At 53.5% G+C, this 23,289-nt stretch overlaps 1 protein-coding gene across 10 annotated transcripts in view; it reads right to left on the reverse strand.

The window, feature by feature from the left end:
* Positions 1-749: 749 nt before the first annotated feature.
* Bin1 (bridging integrator 1) overlaps positions 750-23,289 on the reverse strand; it is a 58,564-nt gene continuing 36,024 nt past the window's right edge. Inside the window, exons 5-20 of one of the 10 annotated variants that reach the window (XM_057788265.1) lie at positions 23,163-23,258; positions 22,083-22,190; positions 21,353-21,445; positions 16,829-16,914; positions 16,613-16,688; positions 15,026-15,108; positions 13,734-13,778; positions 12,281-12,428; positions 10,889-11,017; positions 7,942-8,049; positions 7,553-7,576; positions 6,007-6,114; positions 5,077-5,148; positions 4,721-4,831; positions 4,410-4,511; positions 750-1,345 (exon numbers count right to left, since the gene is read on the reverse strand). In XM_057788265.1, coding sequence (XP_057644248.1) covers positions 1,238-1,345; positions 4,410-4,511; positions 4,721-4,831; positions 5,077-5,148; positions 6,007-6,114; positions 7,553-7,576; positions 7,942-8,049; positions 10,889-11,017; positions 12,281-12,428; positions 13,734-13,778; positions 15,026-15,108; positions 16,613-16,688; positions 16,829-16,914; positions 21,353-21,445; positions 22,083-22,190; positions 23,163-23,258 — 1,497 coding nt within the window. In that variant the 3' untranslated portion in view covers positions 750-1,237. The remainder of the gene's footprint in view (positions 1,346-4,409; positions 4,512-4,720; positions 4,832-5,076; positions 5,149-6,006; positions 6,115-7,552; positions 7,577-7,941; positions 8,050-10,888; positions 11,018-12,280; positions 12,429-13,733; positions 13,779-15,025; positions 15,109-16,612; positions 16,689-16,828; positions 16,915-21,352; positions 21,446-22,082; positions 22,191-23,162; positions 23,259-23,289) is intronic. The other 9 variants (XM_057788266.1, XM_057788267.1, XM_057788268.1 and 6 more) reach the window with 9 other exon arrangements.

Genomic DNA, 23,289 nt, shown 5'->3' on the forward strand with positions numbered 1-23,289 from the left:
TCAAAAAAAAATTCTTATGATTTTAAATAAGTTTATAGTTTTGTGTCAGGCCTCATTCATAGCTATCCTGGGATGTTAGTAACCCGCAAGCTGCAGGCTGGGCACCCCTGCCCACAGTGCTACTTTGGTGGCAGCTCGCTCTATTTGTCCCCTACAGAAGGCTCAGGTTGGAGCTGACAGCAGAACAGCCCAGTCACCTACAGGAAGGCACAGGACTTCATTCTAAACCCTAGTTGGCCTTCTCTGGAGGCCAGGCTGTTTCTGCAGTCCTGGATACCGAACCTCTTCGGCTGTTCATAGCAAACATCAACAGCTATTTCCAGAGGGGTTGTGGGGAGAGGGAACAGAGGGGTAACCACGGAACTGGTTCACCATCTACCTTCGCCCTTCCCCTGCTGGACATGTGCTCTCCATAGAGTCCGAGGTCCCATCGCAGGCCACCAGGGTCTCCTCAGGGCTCCGATCCGCTGTGTGCTGCCCTGGCATCCATCTGCCCACCCTCTGAGTGCCGAAGTAATAAATAAGGTCACCTAGGACAGTTTCCAGGAGGTGCCCATCACTTGTCCTCTAACCAACCACCAGTGGACACCCCAGAGAGCATGTGCCCTTAGCCTAGGGGAGGTGGCATCCATGCAGACAGAGTCTCCCACGCCCAGTACCTGAGGGGCATCAGCAGTATAAAGGCCTCAGCTGGCCCGGGTCCCACTCACACAACAGAGGCGAAGAAAGACAAGTGCACTGTTCCTGGGTGGTTTTGTCAGGTTTTTTGTTTGTTTCGCTGCATTTTGAACACTAGGGCTTATATTCAAACAGCACACGGATGGTCTGCAGAGCGGGACCAGGCTGGGCCAGTGTGCAGGCCCCACCCACGGCAGCTGCCAGAAGAGGACCCAAGCCCCGCCTGGCGGCGCGGCCAAGCATCAGGCAAGTGTGGCGGTGGCTCAGCGCCCCCGGCCCGCCCTGAACATGCGGGCACCGGGAACTCAACTAGGGGACACAGCAGCTTCGGGAACACCGGAGAAGTCCACTGAACTGGGCCGGACGGCTCTTTGGAAAACCACTTCATCTTTGGGGGAACACCTCTTGGCTTAGGTATCCACTCCCCAATTTCCCGACATTTTTCAAGAGTTTCAAAACAAAAACAGAAAAGAGGGGAAGAAAAACAAAGAAAAAGAAAGCACACATCTTTTGGGAAAAGGTGTTCTTCACACACCGGAAGGCTGCAGGGGCTCCGCCGTCACTGCACCCGCTCTGTGAAATTCTCCGGGAAGACGCCCCGGCATTTCTCTAGCTCTTTGTGCTGGTTCCAGTCGCTTTCCTTCACTCCCATGAGCCAGCCTTCATCCTGCGGCCAACAGAGCGTGGGTAACACAGGTCCACATCACAACACCCTCCAGTACACTAAGAAGACCCAAGGAGGCCTGGGAGGAGCCTGTCAGCCTGCCTGCTATTCTGAATCCTCTGTGCCTGACTGCACTGGTCTAAGCCTCAACTATGTCCTCAGTACCAGCCCATAACCATCTGCTCCCTGCAAATGCATCCCTCCTAGTATCCAGACCCTTCAGATACAACGAAGGGCCAGGACAGGCCACACCCAGCAGCCGCCTTCTCCTCTCATAGCTCTTACAACCAGTTCTGGGAAGGGGTCCTAAAAGAGGGGCTGTAGACCATGGCAAACGGCAGCTGTCACATGCTAACTATACCACCACAGACAGTCCTAATCCAGTCCTTGTGACTCCAAACACCTGCCTCAGCCAGAAATACAAGCTTACACAGTATCTCACAGCCTAGTTGTGATTGCTGATGATCCTAGGCACACTCCCTTGTCCCAACACACCCGCCCCTCCTTTCCTCTCCCCTCTCCCTTCTCTCCCCCTCCCAGCTGAAACTTCCTTCAGATCCCATTGCTTTGTCAACTCTAAGGAACCCGGAGGGTGCTCTGACACCTGTGTGTCTCTCTAGAAGGGGTTTCCCAAACCCTAACAACTTCCAAGAGGACCCCAACTGTCCACCCAAGTCCCCAGATGTCTATAAACAGTCAGAAAGTTCTGGAAGTACTAGCAGTTAAAAGCTTCTAATCAGACCTTCTGAGGTGGGGGTGGATGGGGCTGAGAAAGGATGGTAACACGGTCAAGGCCAGCCTGGACTACAGAGTGAATTCAAGGTCATCTTGGAACAATTTAGTGAGTTCCTGACCCAAAATGAAAACTTAAAAGAGAGGGCTGTGGATCTAGTGTGGTGGTAGGGTATGCACGTGGTCCTTGATTCAACACAACACCCAGTGCTGAAAAAGAAACATGGGAGGGGAGGAGGGGAGTGAGGTGGCTCCGTGGATAAAGGTGCTTGCTACCAAGCCTTACAACCTGAGTTCAATCCCTGAGGCCTGCCTGGTGGAATGAACGAAAAAAGGAAAGGCTCCTGTAAAGTGTTCTCTGACCTCCACTCATGGACCATGCCACATGCATGCACAAGTACACACACACACACACACACAAATAAATAAATAATGTAATAAAGATCTCAAGCCTCTAGTAGATGTGTCCAACGTTTAGATGCTGTGGCAGCTGCTCTCCTCTACAAAGTTCACACTCAAGAACTGTTCAGTGGAGTTGGAAAAATAAAAGAACAGAAATCCCCTACTGCCGGGGATTGGGATATGGTCGAGCTGGCAGGGTGCCTGCCTGGCATCCACCAGGTTTCGTCCCCGACACCGCACGAACAAGGCATGGTGGTCAGCAAGCCCAGAACTCTGGAGGCAAAGGCAGGAAGATCAGAACTTCAAGGTCATTCTCAGCTGCACAGTAAATTCTTGGTCAGCCCAATACACATGAGACCTTGTCTCAAAACAAGATGTTTTAAATAGGTTCACTGTTTTATGTTAGGTCGCATTCACAGTTAACCCAGGGCACATGTGAGCCACAGGCTACAGGTCAAACATGCTTGCTAGAAGGTCCCAAATCCAATCTATGAAGCCCTTCAATCCCAACTTGCTTCTTCAACACTAACCCGCACAGGGGTTTTCTCTGCAAGCCCTCACTGCTGGAGTTCCATGACTGTCCCAAAGCTGAACTGTACCTGGCAACCTCCCGGGCCTTTGCAATTTTATTCTATCATTATCTGCATTGTTATAGATCTCTGCACTTTACTGAGTCTGTACATAACCCATCTCAAGCTCTCTAGTACCCATACCCAACCTCCCTGCTGGCTGGTGGCCAGGGTTTATGCTTCTCAAAACCCCACCCAGCTAGGAAAGACCCACCAAAGTGGCCAGAAGATACCTCTGACTTTAGAACAGCAGCAGATGGGGCTAGAGAAATGGCTCAGTTAATAAAGTCCTTGCCACTCAAGGCATAAGGCTCTGAGTTTGAACCCCAGGACCCACATAAAAAGCCAGAAGTAGGGGTATGTATTGAAATCGCAGCACTGAAGGAGAAAAGGGCTAACCTTATCACAGATATAGGTAGATGGCTCCTCAGGAATAAGTAAGATTGTCTTCTATACACATACACACACAAGGCACACAACACACAGGCATACGCATGCACACAGGTACACAAAACATACACACACACACACACACACACACAAGCTGCTGCGGGATAGTCAAGCCTGGGCACTCCCTGCAGCTCGGCCCACACCTACTGAGGGCAAGAGCCAGCCAAGGTGCTCAGTGTCAGCATGGGTGCTACCAGCAATGTAAAGGCTCGCTATGCCAACAGTGCACTGGGGCAGAGGAGTCAGCCACAAGCAGGTCCATTAGGGGCTGCCTTCCCAAGTTAACTGATGTTAAGGTGGTGGCAGCCGTGAGAAAGACCTAGAAGACCCAGCTAAGAACACAGCTGAGGAGCTGGGCAGAGTGGAGCCAGCTCGGACGGCTGATGTGAGCCTGCCTAGTGCTCTATCACTGCAGGCAGGAACCCTGCAGAAAAAAAGGACAAGCCTCGTGGCCAAGAGCATGGCAAAGACACGAAACAAACTCAGATGCAGAAAGTTGGCAGGGCAGCTGGAAGAAAGAAAAAGAACAGGCTAAAAAGAGAGGTACAGACAGAGGGGGGCAATGGGAAGGAAAGGCCGGAGGGGGACAGGGAGAATAATACAAATAAAATGGGGGAGGAAAAGGGAGTGGCAGGTAATGAATGGCAGTCTAGACGCGCCCTGCTACAGTGGGCCTCTGCTGCCCCCTACTGGCCATACCCACCACTGCAGCAGCCCCGGGATTCCCGTCCTCCACACCCCACACTACCCTCTCAAACACCCACTCCACTAGGCTCACCGGAATTCCCATCCTACCGCACCCCACACCCCCCCCTCCATCCCCTACTCCACTAGGCTCACCGGAATTCCCATCCTCCTACATCCCCGCACTCTCCACTCCCCCACCCCTCCACTCCCTACTCCCCTCGGCTCACCTGCTCCTCTGGGTTCTGGAAGGGGATCACCAGCACCACATCGCCAGCTTTGAGTTGCAGCTCGTCCGTGTCAGTGGCTGTGTAATCGTGCTGGGCTTGCACCTGCGGAAGTTGGGAGAGCATGTCCGGGGGCTGTGTCCCCCATCCAGCCCACAAAAAAAATGGAGGCTTTTCTTAAAGTAGACTCAGAGGCTCCGTTAAGAGTGAGCCACAGGGCTCCTGGGCTAAGCATCTTAGCCTGTAAATGAGGGTGACCCTGGCTCCCAAGGCACCTGGGACAAAGGCTGCAGGGTTAGCTAGGATAAGCTCACCTTGAACATGAAGCCCGGGGGCAGGTCCAAGCGCCCGGTCCCACTGCTGCCCTCCACGGCACCGTTCACAGTCGCTGAGAAGGTCTCCACCACCACCGCAGGAAGAGAGCTCTGCGAACAGGGCGGGAGAGTCAGTCGCACCAATGGCAGCGTGGGTAAAGTTAGGGCACCACGAGGGAAGGGGACGCGTTCATGTCCGGTGCCAAACTACCCTGCCCGGTTCTCTTCCAGGTAACTGTGGCCTGCACCAGCATGGGTGAGGCACACAGGGAAGCTGCAGGCAGGCAGAAGACAGACAGCACTAGACAGACAGACAATGGGGAAGAAAAAACAGGGCATGGTCCCTGCCATCTTACGGAGGCTGCTTCACTGGCCGCTGTCTCCCCTGGCTCCTGGGCTCCACCCACCACCTCGGAGGCCTCTGCTGGCTGCAACATAAAATGCCAGCAAGGGATCAGACACGGAGCGGGATGCCACATCCAGGACACATCACAGGAGGGCAGGGTACAAGTAAAAGATCCTGGTTGGCCCAGAAATGTGTCTCGCACAATCCAGGAGCATCCCGCAGGACAGACATCTTTGTACAGGAGGCGACTGGTGAGCAAATGCTGACTGACACAGGGGTGACACGTGTGTGCAGAATGCTCTACACCTCACCGAATGGCATACTACCATGCATGCTGCCCCCACCTCTGCCTTACAGGCCCTTCCCTCTAAATACCCAGCTTCCTTCTGCCCGCTCTGTCAGCCACGCTGGCCCCTCACAGCTTAGATGGAGCCCGCTCCAGAGCACGGACCCACGAAGCATGTTTAGGATGTCAGCCAGCCTCTTCCAGCCTGGATGCCATCTTCTCCACAGGGACAGCATCAGAGCCAGCACCACAGGAGACCACGGTAAAGGCTCCACTATGGGCTAGCCTCTACCCACACTCAGACTCAGCCACTTCTGAGCACTGGAACTTAGTTACTCGACCTTTCTGCCCTCCACTTCCTCAAATGTAGCAAAAGAAAGTATCTGATTGATTGGGTTATGATGATGACAGGCCAGGAAAATTCTGGGAAGTGCCTAGGAAAACCTGTTAGGGCCTCTGAAATGTCCCTCTCTTCCCTCTCTGAAGGGCTGCTCTGAGGTAAGAGGGTGGGTGTAATCTGAACCACGATTACCACTAAGGTACCACCTAGTGACACCATCTCAGGTCTTGTCCACACTGTGTGTTCCCTCTGGCTCTTTGTCCATGCTACACCCGAGATGGGAAGACGCCAGATGGGGACAAGGGGGCACTTACTTGGACAGGCCCTGGCTCAGCCGTCTGGCTGGGCCAGGCCACAGCAAAGGTACCCTCAGCAGAACTGGGCTCCCCGGAAGGCAGGACGCCAGCTTGACTCTCTGTGGGCTAGTGACAAGCCACCAGGATGGGGAAGGGGTGAGAAGGCCGGGGTGGGGGAGGTATATTGGACAAGGGCAGGAGACAAGAGAGGGTGGTCTTGAGTGGACAGCAGTAACAAGGGATGTGGCCTCCGGTAGCAGCCTGGTCAGAATTTTGTGAGGTCAACTGCCTCCCATTGCTCTGGTCCTGCCACCATCAAGGGGTCAGGCGGGTGTGATGCCACCTTATAGCACAGGATCTACCAAAAGGGTCATATGACCCTGCCAGCCCACTCCAGCCTTATTTCTCTGGCAATTACAAAAAGACGTGTGTGTGGTGTGGTGTATGTGTGTGTGCTATGTGGTGTGTGTACATGTGTGTGCTTATGCACATATGTGATATAGACGATCTTGTGTGTGGAAGCCAGAGGTCCAGCTCTTTGTCTCCTCAGTCACTACACCACACACACACACATACACAGACACACACACACACAGACACACCATACACACACACCCTTGGCTTTTCTGAGGCAGAGTCTCTCTCTGAAACTGATGCTCCCTGCTATGTCAGGTAGGCCAGCTGGCAAGCAGTATCCAGTGATACCCCCACCTCTGCCTCCAGTAACAAGTGCTGGGGTTACAAGCGTGGACCACCATAGCCGGTATCTTTTTAAAAGATTTATTTCTATGTATTTACTATGTATTTACATGTATATGTGTGTGCCCGTATAGGTGTATATGTACCAAATGTGTGCAGGGGCCTGCAGAGCCTAAGACTCAGACCCCACGGAACTGAAATTACTGGCAGTTGTACACCAGCTGGCGTGGGAACCAGGACTAGAACCCAGGAAGGGCAGGAAGTGCCCTTAACCACTGAGTGACCATTCCCAACTAATGCCTGGGGTTTTTACCTGAGTACTGAGAATCAAACTCAGCAGCACTTTATAGAACGAAGCTTTTATAGAAACTTTTGAGCCCCCCCAGAGTCCTGGCTGATATGCAGCACCTGCCACATTGACTGGGCCCTTGTTAGATTGTGTCCTGGAACCCACATTTTATGCAACTGCTTACTGGGCACATTCCAAGTGTGCGTCTCCGAGTCTCTCCAAGTCTCTGAATCCCCATGCCCAGGGCTCCCAGGGGTGGGTCCCCAGAAAAACAGTGTTCTAATACTGCCTTGTAATCAGGACTCCTTGACTCTTCTAGATGACCTGCTGGCTATTTGTCAAGGTGAACAGCAAGACCTGAACTCTAACCAACGGAGGACACGGTCTTGAGACACCAAGGAGCCCACTCCTGTGGTTCTGACAGAAGGCTGGAGTCTCAGTGGCCCCCTGTGCACATGAACATGGAGAAGCGACTGTGCCACATGCAGACTGGGTGCAGGGACGAGTGCTCCTCCGCACAGAGAGAAGCAGCCACCAGGGCTGTGGGCACTGGTGCGGAGCAAGGGCGTGGCTTACCTCCCAGAGGTCCCACGGGATTGGCTGAGTGAAGCAGTAACGGGAAAAGGACAGAGTTAGTACAGAGGTTAGAGACAGCGTAGCAAGCACACCCAGGGACCCTACCCACACCCCAACCCGGCAGGCTCTGAGGGCTTCAAACCCCAGTTCAGGGAGGCCCACAGTCTGGGCAGGATGCTGGAGTGACCGGAGGTTGTGGGACATGTCCGGAGTGACAGTAACCCAGCTAATCCACATCTACTCTGCCCTATGTCCGAAGAGGTAACGAGGCTAGGGCACTGGGCAAAAGGCCAGTCCCCTCACCCCCGAAGACTTGCATCTGTATGGCTCACACAAGCACAAGGCCTGGTCCTCAGGCGCATGAATGGGCACTGGTGGGCACAACCAACCTGACCAGAGGGTGTGGGTGCCTTCACAGGGCTTGCCACTGGCGGAAGGGGGTCGAAGTCCAGGTCTAGTAGACTGGCCTGCTCTGCGAAAGGCCCAGGGGCCTCAAACTTGGTAACAGCAGCAGCAGAGGAAGAAAGCAGTTAGTAACAGACTGAGCCTATGCCTTGCGCACACCAAGGAAAATGGAGTCACACACGTACACATTTGCACACACGCGTGAAGAAGTATTGTCCACAACTACACAAACTAGTACAGGCCCCCACCTGCGTGAAGATGCCAGCTAGGACAGATTTTTCCAGCAGCCAACAACAAATCAGTACCATGGCTTCTCAGCCCTTTGCCCCCACAAGCTCACCTGACTTTGCCCTGTGTATCAAGAGCAGCACAAGGCTGTGGCCTGGGCTGAACATGCCCGCCTCAGTCTCCCAACTCAGAGACCCCAGGTCAAAGGTTTCGCACTGGCACCTATCCAAACCCCTCTCTGGGACACCCCAACCTGCCATCCAACTCTAGGGAAGGGGAAAGAGCACCTTCATTGTGGGATCCCAGTGTCAGGCAGTTTGGGGTACCTACATTACAGCTGTAGACAACACCCACAGATACCTCAAGATTCCCTTTTGGGGAACCTGGATGCAGCCCAGCAGTATACATGGAGCTAGATCTCCACCAACAATATAAAGCTCCAGTATACGCCATCATGAGAGGTGTCTCTCTCCAGACCCCCGAAAGCGATCCTTGAACAAATCAGCAGTAGCTGACCAGACAGGCTTCCAAGGCTGGGTGGGTGCTAGGCAACTGCAATTCCCCAGGGACACTCTGACTTAGCTGCCTTCAAGGCACTACAAACTTGTCTTGCTTGTGGGCTTCCCCCTCAGAGCTCTGGCAGACGCCACCCCAGTTCGATCAAGGATATGGTGCAGTGTGCCCACTCCACAGGCCTCAGGAGACAGCAGAGGGGCTACAGTCCTACAAGTTCAGGTCAGCAACTTCTTACCTCCACTTGCTTTCCATGGGGGCCCAACTTGGAGATAACGCCCCAGGTCCATGTCCCTCCCGATCAAGAAAGGCTAGAAACATTGTGATGTGGCCTGCAGCTCTTCAGAGGAACATAGGGTCTTGGGGACACTAAGAACCCAAACAGCATGAGAATCTGGGATCCCTTTCAATTGGGTCCGGCCAAATGGACCCCCTTCTCAGAACAAGTGGCCTCCGCTTGACCCTTAGCTGACTCTCCTTCCAGTCCAGTCTTGTCTGAAAGCTGGGCTAGAGACCTCGTGGCCATGGACTCAGGACGTGGAGGTGCCTGAGGCACCGCTGTCACACAGCCACCAGCCTCACCCCGTCTGCACTTCTTAGAAGTCACCCAAGCCCAGACAGCAATACTCCTGGAACACTGTCGGGGGAGGACCACAGCCAGGGTGTTGCTCGTCTCCTCTCAGTCCTGCCTCTGGCAAATGACTCTTTCCCACACAAGACCAAGACACTGAGACTGCTCACCACATCACACCAAGCAGCCTGTTGGCACAAGCACCGTGGACGACATGAGCCCTCCCCCCCACGCATGCAATACCTCCCAAAGTACTCTCCCACCCCGACAGACCGGTAGTCCCGGCTCCCTGCAGATGGAGATGAGAAGCAGCAAGCAAGGTGTGCAATGACATGGGGGGGGGGGGAGGAGCAGGCATACAAGGAGCCTGGTGGGCCATTCAATGGCTCCCTCTGACATATGACTATGGGAAGCTCAGCAGGTAAACGGGGTATGGCCCCTCACAGGGGGTGTTGAAAACCAAACAAGATGGCATAAGTAAGTAGCTATGACATCTCCCCCCAGCATCTACAAGCTCCCATGATACCCCATATCTCTCACCTTAAACACATGCCGGCCACCTGCCCAGGCACCCTCAGGAAGGGAATGGCCCCACAAGGAGCGAGCCTGGAGATTTTCAGCCCCATTCCACACTGCCTATTCCTACCGGCCTCTGGGCTACCTTCTTGCATAGAGGAGCTTTGGTTCCACCCCCAGTCCTTCCACGGGAGCTAAAAGCCCACCCCCTCTAGGTTCCTGTTGTAGTGGTCCCTGTTCTCCATTCTAAGCTGCCTCTTCCACAGTCCCATCCTCAGACCCTGGGATACCCTCCAGATATCTGGGATGTTCAAATGATGCTAGGGAAGGTAGAGTCTAGAGATACCTGTGAAGGGAAGGGCTCTGGCCAAGTCCCCCAGGATCTAGGATAGCCACCTCCTCGAAAGGGAAGCCCTGCATGGGGTGGGAGGCTAGGAGGCTGAAGGCCAGCTTGAAGCAGGGAGCTGATCACCCCAGGCTGCTTTGATCGTGTGTTAGCCTGTTCCAGTCTTAACAAGATGTTTTCCCAGCACAGAGGGTGCCTCTGTCTTTGTCTCCACCTGAGGGTGGGCATTTCATGACACTTAGAAGCATCAGCGCTGGCAGATTAGTCATTACAGTACCCAACAGGGCTCTGCCTGACTCCTACCTGCACCATTTGGTGAGTCAGTCTCTTGTCCCTTCTGGCCCAGTTCTGATATCTCTAACTAAAACAATGCCTGCGACTCCTTCCCAGGTAAATGTCACCTGCGCCAGGGAACGCCCATGGCTGCCCAGTCACTCCATGTCCCCATTATATCACCAATCAGTGTGAGGTGACAGCCAAGCTGAAGACCGCCATGAAGAACAGGAAGACCTGTCGTTAGCACGTCCCTTTATCCCGCCATGATGCATGCTCGGGTGGGTGGAATGGCTGATGACGGGAGAATGATGGAAAGGGGGAGATGGATGGATCAAAGATGGAGGCTCCAGCCCATCTCTCCAGCCAAATTCTTGGCTCTTGAGAGAAGCTTGGAGCTCAGGGTAGACGATGGAAGGCCATGCATGCCGTAAGAGAAAGAGTGGCAAGGGGAGACGACTGGGCCGCGGTGGACACGGCTGACCTGGGAGGGGGTGGTCACGCTGATCTCGGGGACAAATGCGTCATCAAAAAGGTTGAGAATCTGTTCCTGCTTCATCTCCTTGGATGGGGTGTGTTTGGGAGGCGGAGGGACAGGTGGGCCTTTCCGGAGCTGTGGGCCAGCAAGGGAGGAAGCATGGGAGGCGTGGCGGAGCACAGTACGGGGAAGACAGAGACAAAGCCATGGTTAAATTAGTCAGCCACTCCCAGGCCGTGGAGGAAAACAAACAAGTCATTGATCCCCTGGACACACACCAAGGGAGCAGGCCACCCCAAGAGAAAAAACCAAGACTGGAGGTCCAAAAACACTGTGCAAAAAGAAAGGAGAAAGAGGGAGGAGACAGAAACAAAGGGGGTAAACAAAGGCAGAGCGAGTGACCCATTAGGCCACAATGTGTGACATGTCCCCATAGCCCACTGGAGGAAGGTCCGCCCTACTTACCTAGGAGGGAACTTGGAGTTAAAGGCCGCCTCCCCTGCCCATCCCTTCTCCCCACAGGCCTTACCTCCTCTTCCCTAGGCTGGGATTGCCCAAAGGAGCTCCAGCTCAGGCTCAGGCTATGCCTACGGAAGCCAGCCTGAACTAGGTCCCCACAAGGACCGCATATGTAGATCGGGTGAAGGATTGCCCTAATCTTGGCTTCTACCACTTACCCAAGGCAGTGAGAGACCCAGTGAGCAGAAGGGTGTCCAGCCCTAGCCTGGGACCCAACCTCAACAAGGGCAGTACATTATCAGGTGTGGGTTCTTACTGCCACTCTTGACATCCTGCCCTAATTTCCCATGGGCAGAAGCAAGAGAACTCAATTCTTTCAACCCCACCCAGATGCTAGCTCCTGGGACCTCTGCGGGAACCCAGAGGGCTTGAGAGGACAGGACAGGAAGAGAGGAGAGACTGAGGCCATGTACCTGTCCCCCCCACCTGCCTTTCCTCACGGAGCCCGTTCTCTTTCTGTTCCTTGATGGCGCTGTGAGGCCATCTGATAGGGTTCTTCTCTCAGTCCCTACCAGACAAAGGGCAAGACCTCCTGAATCTGGAGAGAGACTGGCTACTCAGAGGTTGAACATCCAGAGAGCTAGGGAGGATGGAAGATAGAGTCAAGGAGACAGGACAGGGAGACGGGAAAGGGAAAGATGCTCACTTCTGTGGAATGTTTACAGAAACCATGGTCAAGTAGACCAGGAACACCGAGAAAGTCTAGGTTCAGTGTAGCCCAAGGAGACTGAGGTCAGAACCAGTCCTCCACAGAGCAGAACCTCAGGCTCAAAACCTGTGTGGCCCCAGGTAAGGGATGATGGAGAAAGGAGAAGGGACAAAAGCAACAGAGGAAGAGAAGGAAAAGGGTCAGGTCGTGGAGACAGCAAGCATGCCTACCTGAGATGGGGACTTGGGGATGGTGGCCCCCGGTGATGCCCCGCCGGCTGGCTCTGGCTCATGGTTCACTCTGATCTCGGGGGTAGCAGCAGGGGAGCCATCTGGAGGAGGTGAAGGGCTCTTGTTCCCCTTGTCAGGGGCACTGTCACTGCAGAAGGACAAAAGGAGAATGATGTCAGTGGGACCAAGGGCTAGAAGACGCGGAGCAGTTTGTGAGCACCTTGTGGGTGCCCGTGGGGAATGACATGTGTGTATGCGCCAACTCCACGGATTCACATGTGGAGCCGTGTACCTATGTGAGCTCCTGAGATCCGCGTGTGAAGCTGTGTGGATGAGTAAGCCCCGTGGGCCTGTGTGTAAATCGGTGAATCCATGTGTGAACCCCATGAATCCACGTGTAAAAAAAATATAAAATTGTGTGCTGATGTGTGTCCTGGGCATCCTGTCTGGAACTGTGTGCACATGTAGATTGGAAGTGTAAGGAACAAGGCATGATCCTGTGTGGCTCAGAGGGGGCTTGCCTTAAAAGCAGGGGTGAATCAGTGAGAACCAGTCTCTTCCCCGCCTATGCGCCCAACGTCCACAGCACAAACAAGCCATACATCCTAGAGGCAAAGTGAGTCTCTCTTTCCTCAGACATCAGCCTGTCCACCCAGGCTCCTCCCCTCTGACTGCTCCAGCGGTCTTCCTGCCTGCACAGATCAGATCACAGCCCAGGAACCCTGGCTACCTCTGCACTTTCCTTCCCATGGTTCCTCAACTTAGTGCACACCCTGGAGAAACGGCTCCACGCTGGTGGCTTCACTGCAGAGAAGTGACAGTTGAGAGAGGGCAAAGCGAGCAGCAGGGTCCACTTGGGGACATGAAGGGTCGGGGACACACACTGCAGCCACTGGACATGCAGGAGCAGGGGATGGCAGCAGGTAGTAGCCACTGCAGCTAAATAAATTAGCATCACCATCATGGCTTCCAGAATCAAAATACACACATTTCAGCTGCTCAAGAGCCATTGAACTATGGCTATGGTGCTGGCATCTGAAGATCTAGACATTCTAGAAGGACCACTAGAACCAGTTCCCCAGATGCCTAGTCTGAGGAGACCTTGATTTTTAGGGGGTGCACTTGCCTACCTAAAGAATATATAGCAAAGTAGAATACAGTGTAATGGGGATGCTTTTAAGAGTGGGGATCCTTGTCCCTGCTCAGTACCTGTGTGCTAGTGGACTCAGGGTGTGCATAGGACAGGGGTATACTAACCTTCCAACCACCCGCCTTGTACCGCCTCCCTCCCTCGCATCCCAGGTCCTCCACCCCTCCTGACACATGTTCCCAAGCAACAGGACACACCGGCAGGTTAGGGGTTAGTGAGCCCTTCAGCAGGGCACAGGTCACAAGGCACATGCGCAGTCAGGGTGGGGCCCAGAGGCCCACGGCACTGCACTCACGGCGGTACCTGTTCTTCTTTCTGCGCAGCCGTGAGAACAGTTTAGTTTTCTTTCTGTGGGAATGGTGGGGTGTGGGTGCTTCATTTGGAGGAGCCATGGGAACTAGGCTTTCCTCTGATGCCTGCTCCTCCATTTCTGCTCAGGGGCCTCTAAGAAATGACCTACCCTCTACCTGCCCCCCCCCCAGTCTGGTCCATCCAACCTGTCTGACCTTCCCACACTGCCCTCAGCCCGTCCCTGTTCTCTACCTGTTCTTAGCCTTCCTCCCTCTGCCCTTTCCCCAGGATTTTCCCCCGTCCTCAGCCTGCTCCTGATACCTCTGCCTTCACCTTTATCCCTCCTAGCTTCCCACCCCAGGACTCGCCCCCCCCACGCCCTCAATCAGTACCCCATGCTCCTCCTGGCTGTCCTCTGCCGAGTGTAGTTGCTAACCAATCGTGGAAGGCTATAGGACACCAGGGCTCACCCAGCCTGGGCCCCACAGTCTTTCCAACTGGGTAAGGTCTTCCTAAGGTGATCACAGACTCATATCTGCTCGCATCCCCCCTTCTCCCTCCCATGCTCCCCAGGAGACCTGCAGGCTCCTCTTTGCCAATCGCATGTTTTATTTTCAGGGCAAAGAAAAGAATAAGACTGGTTCACTGAAACCCTCAAAGTTTTGGGCAGGGGACAGTTACCCAAGAAGCAGAGACCTTGCAGACACGTGGGGTACTCATGCCCATGTACTCAGTCAAATGTACATACACATACACAATCAATACCCACCCCTCCCCTTCCTTCACTCACACACGTGTGCACACACGCGTGCACATGCACACACACACACACACACACACACACAGAAGGAGTGTAATACCAGACTCCAGGCTGTTTCTGCTGCTTCCCCTCTCCCTCAGGTGATAGGACCCCCTAGCAGCTGCCCAGGAAAGGCAGTGAAGGACAAAGCATGGAGACACTGCCCCCATCCTTGACCCTCACCTTGAGCAGGAGGAAGGAAGGCTGGTGTGCCAGGAACCACAACCTCTGTCAACAATCAAGCTCCGCCTCCACCCTGTCCTTTACCTCTACAAAGGCCCAGGCATTTGCAGGCCTGCTGGCCATATTCTTTCCTCCACAGAACAGGACTAGAGGAGCTGCTTCCTGATGCCAGGGGGCAGAGAGCTAGGAAGGTTCCTGGCGACTCAGGTCAAACGGTGGAGACCAAGGGGGACAAAGAGAGTCTCAGGAAATAGCTGCCCCTGTGGTGCTGGCCATCAAGTCACAGGGCCCCACAGACCTCACCCTCCCTGCCTTGACCCACCTGGGCTGGGCCTTGACTGTGAAGGTGTTGCTCCCGTGTTGCTTCTCCAGGCTGACCAGGACGTCGTTGAGGTTCTGATTGAGCTGCAGGGGAAGAGTGAACAGAAGCAGGCTTGGACAAGCACATCTCCTGCAGGAATCCCCCTTTTTCCTCACTGCGCCCCTGCCTCTACCAGGAGTGAGCTCCTTTGACCCCATCAAAGGAAGAAGACTAACACAATGAACCCCAGACAACCAACAGCGTAATCAGGGGACATGAGCTGGATTGCCGACAGCTCCTATTTCTGAGGCCACCTTTTCTCTCTTGCTCTTTAAAGGGATGTCCTAAATGCCACAAGAAAGCCACTGTTTTCACCTTTTCCCAGTCAGGGAAGAGTTGAGCATTTGCCTAACATGGCTTTGCATGTGTTAGGTAAATGTTCTACTACTGGACCACGTACCCACCTCTTTGTCCATTTCAGTCGGAGATAAGGTCTCACTAAGCTGCCTGAAGCCTCAACCTTACTGGATTTCCAGCACAAGGAACTTCACCATTTTATTTCTTAAAACTCGTTTCTGCAGTCTACAGATTTAATGTTTGTTAACCCTAGTTATTAAGGTCATTTTGGCAAGAAGCTTCTCAACCATCCTACAACTTCCAGAAATTTCTCCAAAAGGCAAGAGGGTTGCCCCCCGCGGATCATGGGTCTCATCACCGACAACATTTCTCTTTTTGCTTTGGCCACTAGGAAGTGCAGAGATAAATTGTTTTCCTACTTAATACATAATTGTGCCTTTTGTGCCTTGAACTAACTTTGCATAAAGATTTTTTTCCCTAAAATACCCGTTTTGAATTTTTTCTCAATTTACGTATTTATTACTGGGGGACAACCCTGTAGAGTCGATTCTCTCTACCATTATTTAAGTTCCAGGGACTAAACTCATGTCACCGACCAGGCCTATGTGACAAGCACCTTTGCCCACTGAGCCATCTTGCCAGTCCTAAGTGTTGTAGGCTTTGCCTCAAGTCTTTAAGAAGGAGGAGGAAAAACAGGAAGAAAAGAGAGGCCTTAAACAGTAGGCTGTGGTCAGGAAAAGGCCCCAAACCAACTCGTTCTCTTTAGTCCCAAAACCTGGGATCCACCATCGTCACTTCATTCCTCTGAGTCCAAGAGACAAAGTCACAACAGCCGCCAGGAGCTGCCCCAGAAGGTGTCTCGAGTGGCCCTGTTACTCAGCTTCCATTCTAACACAGCATACAAGTGTGAGGTGATTTGCCCCTCCTATGCCAGATTCAGGAAGAGAAGCAGCCCACTTCACTATCTCAAGAAACACAGGAGACTTTTTTTATTATTATAAAAATTCCGATAACTTATTTATTATTTCCCTACAGATCGAGGAAAATATCCATCAGAGTTGCCTGAGAAGATTGTTAGAGTTGGAGAAGGGGCGGATCATGTTTCAGCAACATGGATCCAGGCAAGAAGAGAAGGACAAGGCATGGCAGGCTGCGGCTGGACTGGAGCACCCACAGCCGTCCCCAATGTGCCCAAGCTCCCCATCCCTGCCTTTGACTGACCCCTTGCCCTGCAGGATCGCTCTGGCCTACCTTGCTCATCTCTTTATGGAAGTTTTCCTCCAGGCCCGCGATGCTCTGGAACGTGTTGACATAGAAACCTACACGGCTGCCGGAGGGAGAGGAGGCGACATGGTGAGAACCACATGTGACTGCATGCTGCATCCTCAGAGGCACAGAGCCGTGGGGTGGGTAGGCGGACACAGGGTCGGGCTGGCCACCAGGTATATGGACCCCTCCTGACTTCACCTGTTCCACAGGGATGGCAGCTCCTCCTGCAGGTCCACATTCATCTCCTCGAACACCTTCTGGGCTTTGATGAGCTCCTCCTCTGCCTGGGATGGAGAGGCAGTGGAGTCTGTTAGCCTGCGCCCGGAACTCTGCCCTGGGGAGCTGAGGCAGACCTGCCCAAACAGCTGGTACCCTCTCCTGCTTGGATGTAGGCCCCAGGGCCTAAGCAGGATAGACACTAGACTGGATGTGGCTACCCACCCAGAACTTCCCACTGGAGACCTGAGGGCTGAGACAGCTGGGCCTAAGGGGACACTCTGGTAAGACGACTGGAGACAAGGGCTGGGGAGATGGTTCAGTTGGTAAAGTACTTGCAGGATAAGTAGGAAGGAGGACTCGAATTTGAACCCCAGCATCCACATAAAAAGCCTGATGTGGGAGAACACATTTGAAACCCCAGTTCTGGGGAGGTACCTATAGGAAGATCCTTGGAGCTCACTGACTAGCCAGCTGAACTAAACCATGTGCCTCGGGTCCCAGTGAGAGATCTGTCTCAAAATGCTACCGTGGACAACCTCTCAGGGACAGTACTGGAGCTTGATCCCTGGCCTAAACACACATACACACAGCGGGGGCAGGGGTTGGCCACAAACAACCTAGAGAGTTGGAACACAAAGGCAGACCCCAGACGCAGTGGAGCCCCACTTTCATTAACTCCCTTGAGCCAAGTCTCAGCCCTGAGATTCAGCTAGCTGGCAACTGCTTTCTGTGACCCCCTCCCAAAGGTTCCTACTAGCTTTCTTAGGGCCAGAGTCCACTTGGCTTTGGTTTCCAGTTTCTGTTAGTTTCTTGGGGAAGCTTTTTTCCCCACAAATCGCTCTCCCATGACCCGTTCCCACCAGGGGCCAGAGGCAGTGGCTCAGTACCTCTAAGAAGGACAAAGGAATTAGGCAGGGAAGAAGGAGCTGGGCTGAGGTGTCCATGCCCAGTACCCATGATTCTCCCTACACCTCTTATTCTAAAAAGTGCCCGCATCCACCAAACGGTGGCACTAGACCCCGCACCAGGTGAGGCTGTGAATCAGTCACACAGACAGGGCTGACTCAGTCAAGTCTGACTCACAACCCGGCAGCCTCCCATTCTAAGGCTGGTGTTGAGCCCACAGCTGGCCAGAACACCACTCAGACAAAAATCACACCCAGCTTAAGACACACCAGGACCTGCCTGCTGAGCACCCAGCCCCAGTGGACCCCAAGCTGAAGCCTTGGATGGAAGAAGGAACGCCCGTGGCTTCTGATTATCAAACATACACTCCCGGTAACACATAGGGCTCCTGGGTGTGTGTTATCAGAATCTAATTAAAAACGGGGGGGGGGGGGGGCGGGGGGATACACACGACAAACCTTTAAAAGTGAGGCTGGGAAGAGGGCTCAAGAAATCGTGGTGCTCACTGTGTACGCATAAGGACTTCTGTTTGATCTCCAGAACCCACTTTAAATTTGAGAGTAGGGAACAAAGAGATTGCTTAGTAGTTATGTTAAAGGAGCCTTCCTGACTATCCAGAGGACTCAAATTCAGTACCAGCACCACATCAAGGAGGTCACAACCCCTTTTAATTCCATTTCTAGGTGACCTGACTCCCTCTTCTAGCCTCTGAGGGCATCACACACACACACACACACACACCACACACACACACAGCAGGAGGTGGTTGTGTCTGCTGTCCCAGCAAAGAGATAAGTAAGTCTCCTGGGCCTACCAGCCAGCCAGCCCAGTCTATCTGGGGAGTCTCTGGCCAGTGAGAAAGCCTGTCTCGTGTGGTAGAACACTCAGCAAGGAGAAGCACTTGCTCCGGGAGCCTGGCAGTCTGAGCTCAATCCCTGAAGACCATGGAAGAAGGGAAGGAAAAAAACAGCTCCGTAAACTTGTTCTCTGACCTCCACATATTCATGACCACATTAAAAAATTTAAAAAAAAAAAAAAAAAAAGGAGATGGTGCCTGTGCTCCATAGTTTTATGTCAACTTGACACAAGCTAGAGTCATTTGAGAGAAGGGAGACTCAGCTGAGAAAAAGCCTCCATAAGATGTAGCTCTAGGCAAGCCTATAAGGCATTTTTAAAATTAACAATTAGTGGGGGGAGGACCCAGGCCATTGTGGGTGGGGCCATCCATGGGCTGGTGGGTCCTGGGTTCTATAAGGAAGCAGGTTGAGCAAGCTATGAGGAGCAAGAGAGCAATCAGCATCCCTCTGGGGCCTCTGCATCAGCTCCTGCCTCCAGGTTCCTGCCCTGTTTGAGTTCCTGCCCTGACTTCCTTCAAAGATGAACAGTGACGTGGAAGTGTAACCCAAATTAACCCTTTCCTCCCCAAGTTAGAAACCATAACTAAGATAGTACCTGAGGACACTTGAGTCCTCTGACACACACACACACACACACACACACACACACACACACACGAGAAGGGAGGAAGGAAATGTCTATCTAAACAAACAATTCCCTTGGGGCAGCGCAGGTCAGAGCGGCAAGACACGGAGCACAGGCCCGGTGCCCCAGCAACACTGCACAGAACAAGAGCAGGTCCATTTTAAAGCCCCTGAAGACAGGGCCTGAGTCCTTTGACTTGGCCCTCATATCCTGGCCTTTTAGGACGCACTCGGAAGGTAGCTATACACACTATACCACAAATCCCACACCCCAGGCAGTACAGAGGAATGACAGAGCAGGGCAGTGCTGTGGGCAGTGCGGGAGTCCAGCAGCCCCCACGCCCCTCTCCAGTCTAAAAGCAAGGCGCTGGCTAGAGAGACTGGGTCAGTCTTGCAGGCAAGCCTGAGAGACTCAAGCAAGTCTGGAGAGCTCCCAGGACCAACCAGAGCCACAAGAAGCCTCAGTTCTACAAGCTCAGCTGGAAGAGGATACAATGTCTCCTAAACAGTCAAGTCCACCCTCAGGGCAGATTACAGTCTCCAGTTCAAGCTCATAGTCAGCCAACAGCCCACTGGTGACAAAGGTAACTCCCAAACTGCAACAGTTTTCCAGTTAGCATTAGGAGGGGAGGTCCCAAAGAGAGAGAGAGAGAAGTCACAAGGGAAAATGAACAATCTATAGCCCAGCATTTGAAAAGGTAACCCTGTGCCTCAGCCTCCCCTGCTGCTCTCCCAGAATGAACTGAGGGCCCTCCCGAGCAGGATTCCCCGCCCACTCCTGTCTCAGGGGCCCTAAAGAATCAGGTAGACCCCACCCCAGGCCCTACAGCATCCTGGGGGCCTCTCCAACTCATTCAGAATGCTCCTTGCCTTGTCGCGAGGGAACGAACAAACCTGGTCTCAGCTCTCCCGCCTATCCCCTCTTAGCCCATATACTGCCCGATAGTCCTCCTGCTCTACCTCCCAAGGCTGCCTGAGTATTTTCCAGACCTGTCAGCCCGTGCCCACAGGCTCTGAATGACCAGTCACCTTGATCCTAACCTCAGTACCTCCCAAGTGAGCCCCAAACCTTGGCCTTCAGGAAATCAGGCAGAGGGTCAGGTCAGAAATTTGGCAGCTAGCCATGTCAGGTTGGAGCTCCCTCCCTCCCCTTCCTGGACATCTGATATATGTGGCTGGCGATGACGAAATCAGGAGGTGGCCCAGGAAAAATGGGGCACTGTCCAGGAGAAATCTGACCTCTTCCTGGGTCAGGTCTCAACTACCTGCCTTATCCCCACTACAAAGGGAGGGTTTCCTGAGTCTCAGCAAGGTGGGAAGGAAAAAAAAAATGTGATGTATATCTCTTGGTCTATTTGCTTCACCTCCAGCAGACCCCAGCCAATCTTTAGCCAGTTCCAGGTTCAGGATACCAAGAGGACTATAAGATTCACTGGCAGGCCCAGCGTCCAATAGAAACTCTTAAAACCTTCTTCCTTTATGTAACCACCACAGGACCCATCTGGAACTATCAGGTCTCCCTGATAGGTTTCACATTCCAGTCAGAACACAGAGGCCTCCTGGAGTCTCCTCCAGTGGCCAGGTTCTGGGTCCTCTGTAGCAAAGAGGCCAGGCCAACCACCAGGGCTGGAGTTATGAGGCCCGCTCAACGACAGCCATCTCTGGGATACTGGGAGTAAGAGTGCCTCTGGGGGCAAATATGTCTCCTCAGAATAACTTTGGAGCTCCAAACCGCTTAAGGAAGCCCCCAGAGAGGGCAGATACTCAAAGGTGTTCCTGGTTGGGGCAGTTCTGGAAGTCAGCCATCTGAAGAAAGCATAGACCTGGGTAGGATGCCCAGGTTAGCCACAACTCCTAGGCCCCAATCTGCCAGGACACGGCGTCAGTTGTCACCTCTATGGTAGGAGTCTCAGAGGCATCTAAAACCCCCACCTCACCCCACCCTCACCCACAGGCCTCCAGCTCGGACCCCAGCCCTGTCTGTCCCCAAACCCCAAAAAGAAGATAAGCCCTCCCTTGTTCTAAGGTAACGTGTGGAGGCCGGGCAGAGAGACACCCAGCAGAGAACAACAGACCAGAAGGCGCCAGCACGTGCAAGGTTAGAAGCCAGTATCACCTGATTTCGGAGCAGGTTAGTTTGAGCTACAAGATGAGCCTGTAGTTTGCCTTGGCACCACTGGGGGGCGGCTTTCTCAAGCAGCGAGACAGGCTGGGGGCAGGGAGGAAGGGAAGGAGAGGTCAAGGCAAAGGAGAATGGAGAGACAGGAGGGAGGTGGGAGGAAAAAAAACAGAGACATAGATAATTAAACACCAAGCCCACAACCCCACATAGAGACAGACAAGCCAGCCCCTATCCAGAGGCCGGCCCGAAGCAGGTAATGCTTTTCCCCTTACCAACTCCCGAGGCTGCGAAAATAAGGGGAACCCCACCCAAGTGGCCATGGAGAGGGAGGTTGAACTGTAACCGCAAAACAACTATGTAGGAGGAGCTGAGCACACGGGGCTTTGTCACCCACCCACTCAACACCCCTGTGACCAGCCCAAAGGCTTATTCCAGCAACACAGGGTCATATCGGATCCCAGGACGGAATTCCACTCGGTGCATTAAGCAGTGGTAGCGCCACGCCAGGGAAACCTGAGCCGGGTTTATTCTCATTCTGGAAAACTGCCTCGGAGCAGGGCTAAGGGGCAGAAAGAGGCCAGCAACAGCCCCCACCCTCCTGCCTAGGCACCCGAAGGATCTTCGTCTATCTGGCACTGGGCTCAGCACCATCCCCACCCACGATTGGGAACCTTGGACTAACCTCTCTCTGATTCCCTGCCCCTGCCCCTGCCCCAGCCCTTACCTTGGCAATTTTGGCTTCATCTTTCTTTTTGGCGGTTTGAAGAGACTCATAGTGGTGCCGGGCACTGTCATAGTCCACAAGTTTCCGCCCCCGCTTGGCAATGCGAGACTAGGGAGCAGAGGGAGGAGGATTCAATGGGGCCTGATGCCAAGATGCCCAGGTTGAGCCCAGAAAAGGTAGGCAAGGTAAACGCAGCAGAACTAAAGTAGACCCCAACCTGACCATAGCGCCCTCTGCAGGCAGAAGCTCACTCTGCAGGGCAACCAGTCCTCTCTCTATTTCACCCACTTTCCTGGCAACAGAAACTCATCCTAGCCAATGTCATGTGAGCCAAATCTCTTCTTAAACCGGGCGGGGGGATCCTTAAAGACACTTCGCAGGCCCCAGATCTTCTCCTGAACTACTCCATCAGTGCCTTTATACATCTGCACGGGAGCGCAGAAGGGAGACAGTCCTCCCAGCTCTCCTAGGTGCCTCAGACTCCTGAGCCCCTATGGATACAGTTCCTAGGGGTTTGGTAGCATTGGTGGAAACTTCAGCATACAAGGCTCCAAGCATGTATTCAGTTCCAGCAGAAGCAACTGGGTTTCCGAACATTCAATAATATAAACACACACACACCCTACCAAATACACAGCGTAAGGCCTTACATACATCCGCACGCCTAAGGTCCTGGCTGAGGCTATATAAGTGGTATCCATTACTGGGGAGAGGAGATGCTCTGAGTAGCCATGCTGCCTGCAAGATGAACAGGGAGCTCCAGGGATATACCTTTGTAAGCTGTCACTCACGCTAGGGTAAGCATAACTCCAAGAAACTCAACTAGACTTGGGTGAAATCGTTTCTTTGGTGTATCATCAATGCCCTATATCTCCCCCCAGGAAGTCACGCAAGCCGGCTGGTGGTTGGTCGCAGAGAGGCCAGTACTGAAAAGACCAACTGCCAGGCTAAGGAGATACCTGACCACAGGGCAGTCACCTCCTGCCTGAGCCAGTCCTGCATGACAGGCTCCCCAGACTCCAGCTCCTTCCACAAGTTCCGAGCCACCAAAGCAAGACAGTGGGCCAAGAGGTCTCTTACCTTGATGTCAGGGAACTGGCCCAGGTAGGTGTCCATGGTCAGCAGAGCCTGATCCACCAGCTTCTGGTGGTAGTCCATCCATAGTAGGTCATTGTTCTGAAAACACAGGGGAGAGCTAAGCCACACA

The sequence above is a fragment of the Chionomys nivalis genome, chromosome 14 (genome assembly GCF_950005125.1).
Source record: "Chionomys nivalis chromosome 14, mChiNiv1.1, whole genome shotgun sequence".
Classification (NCBI taxonomy): Eukaryota; Metazoa; Chordata; class Mammalia; order Rodentia; family Cricetidae; genus Chionomys; species Chionomys nivalis.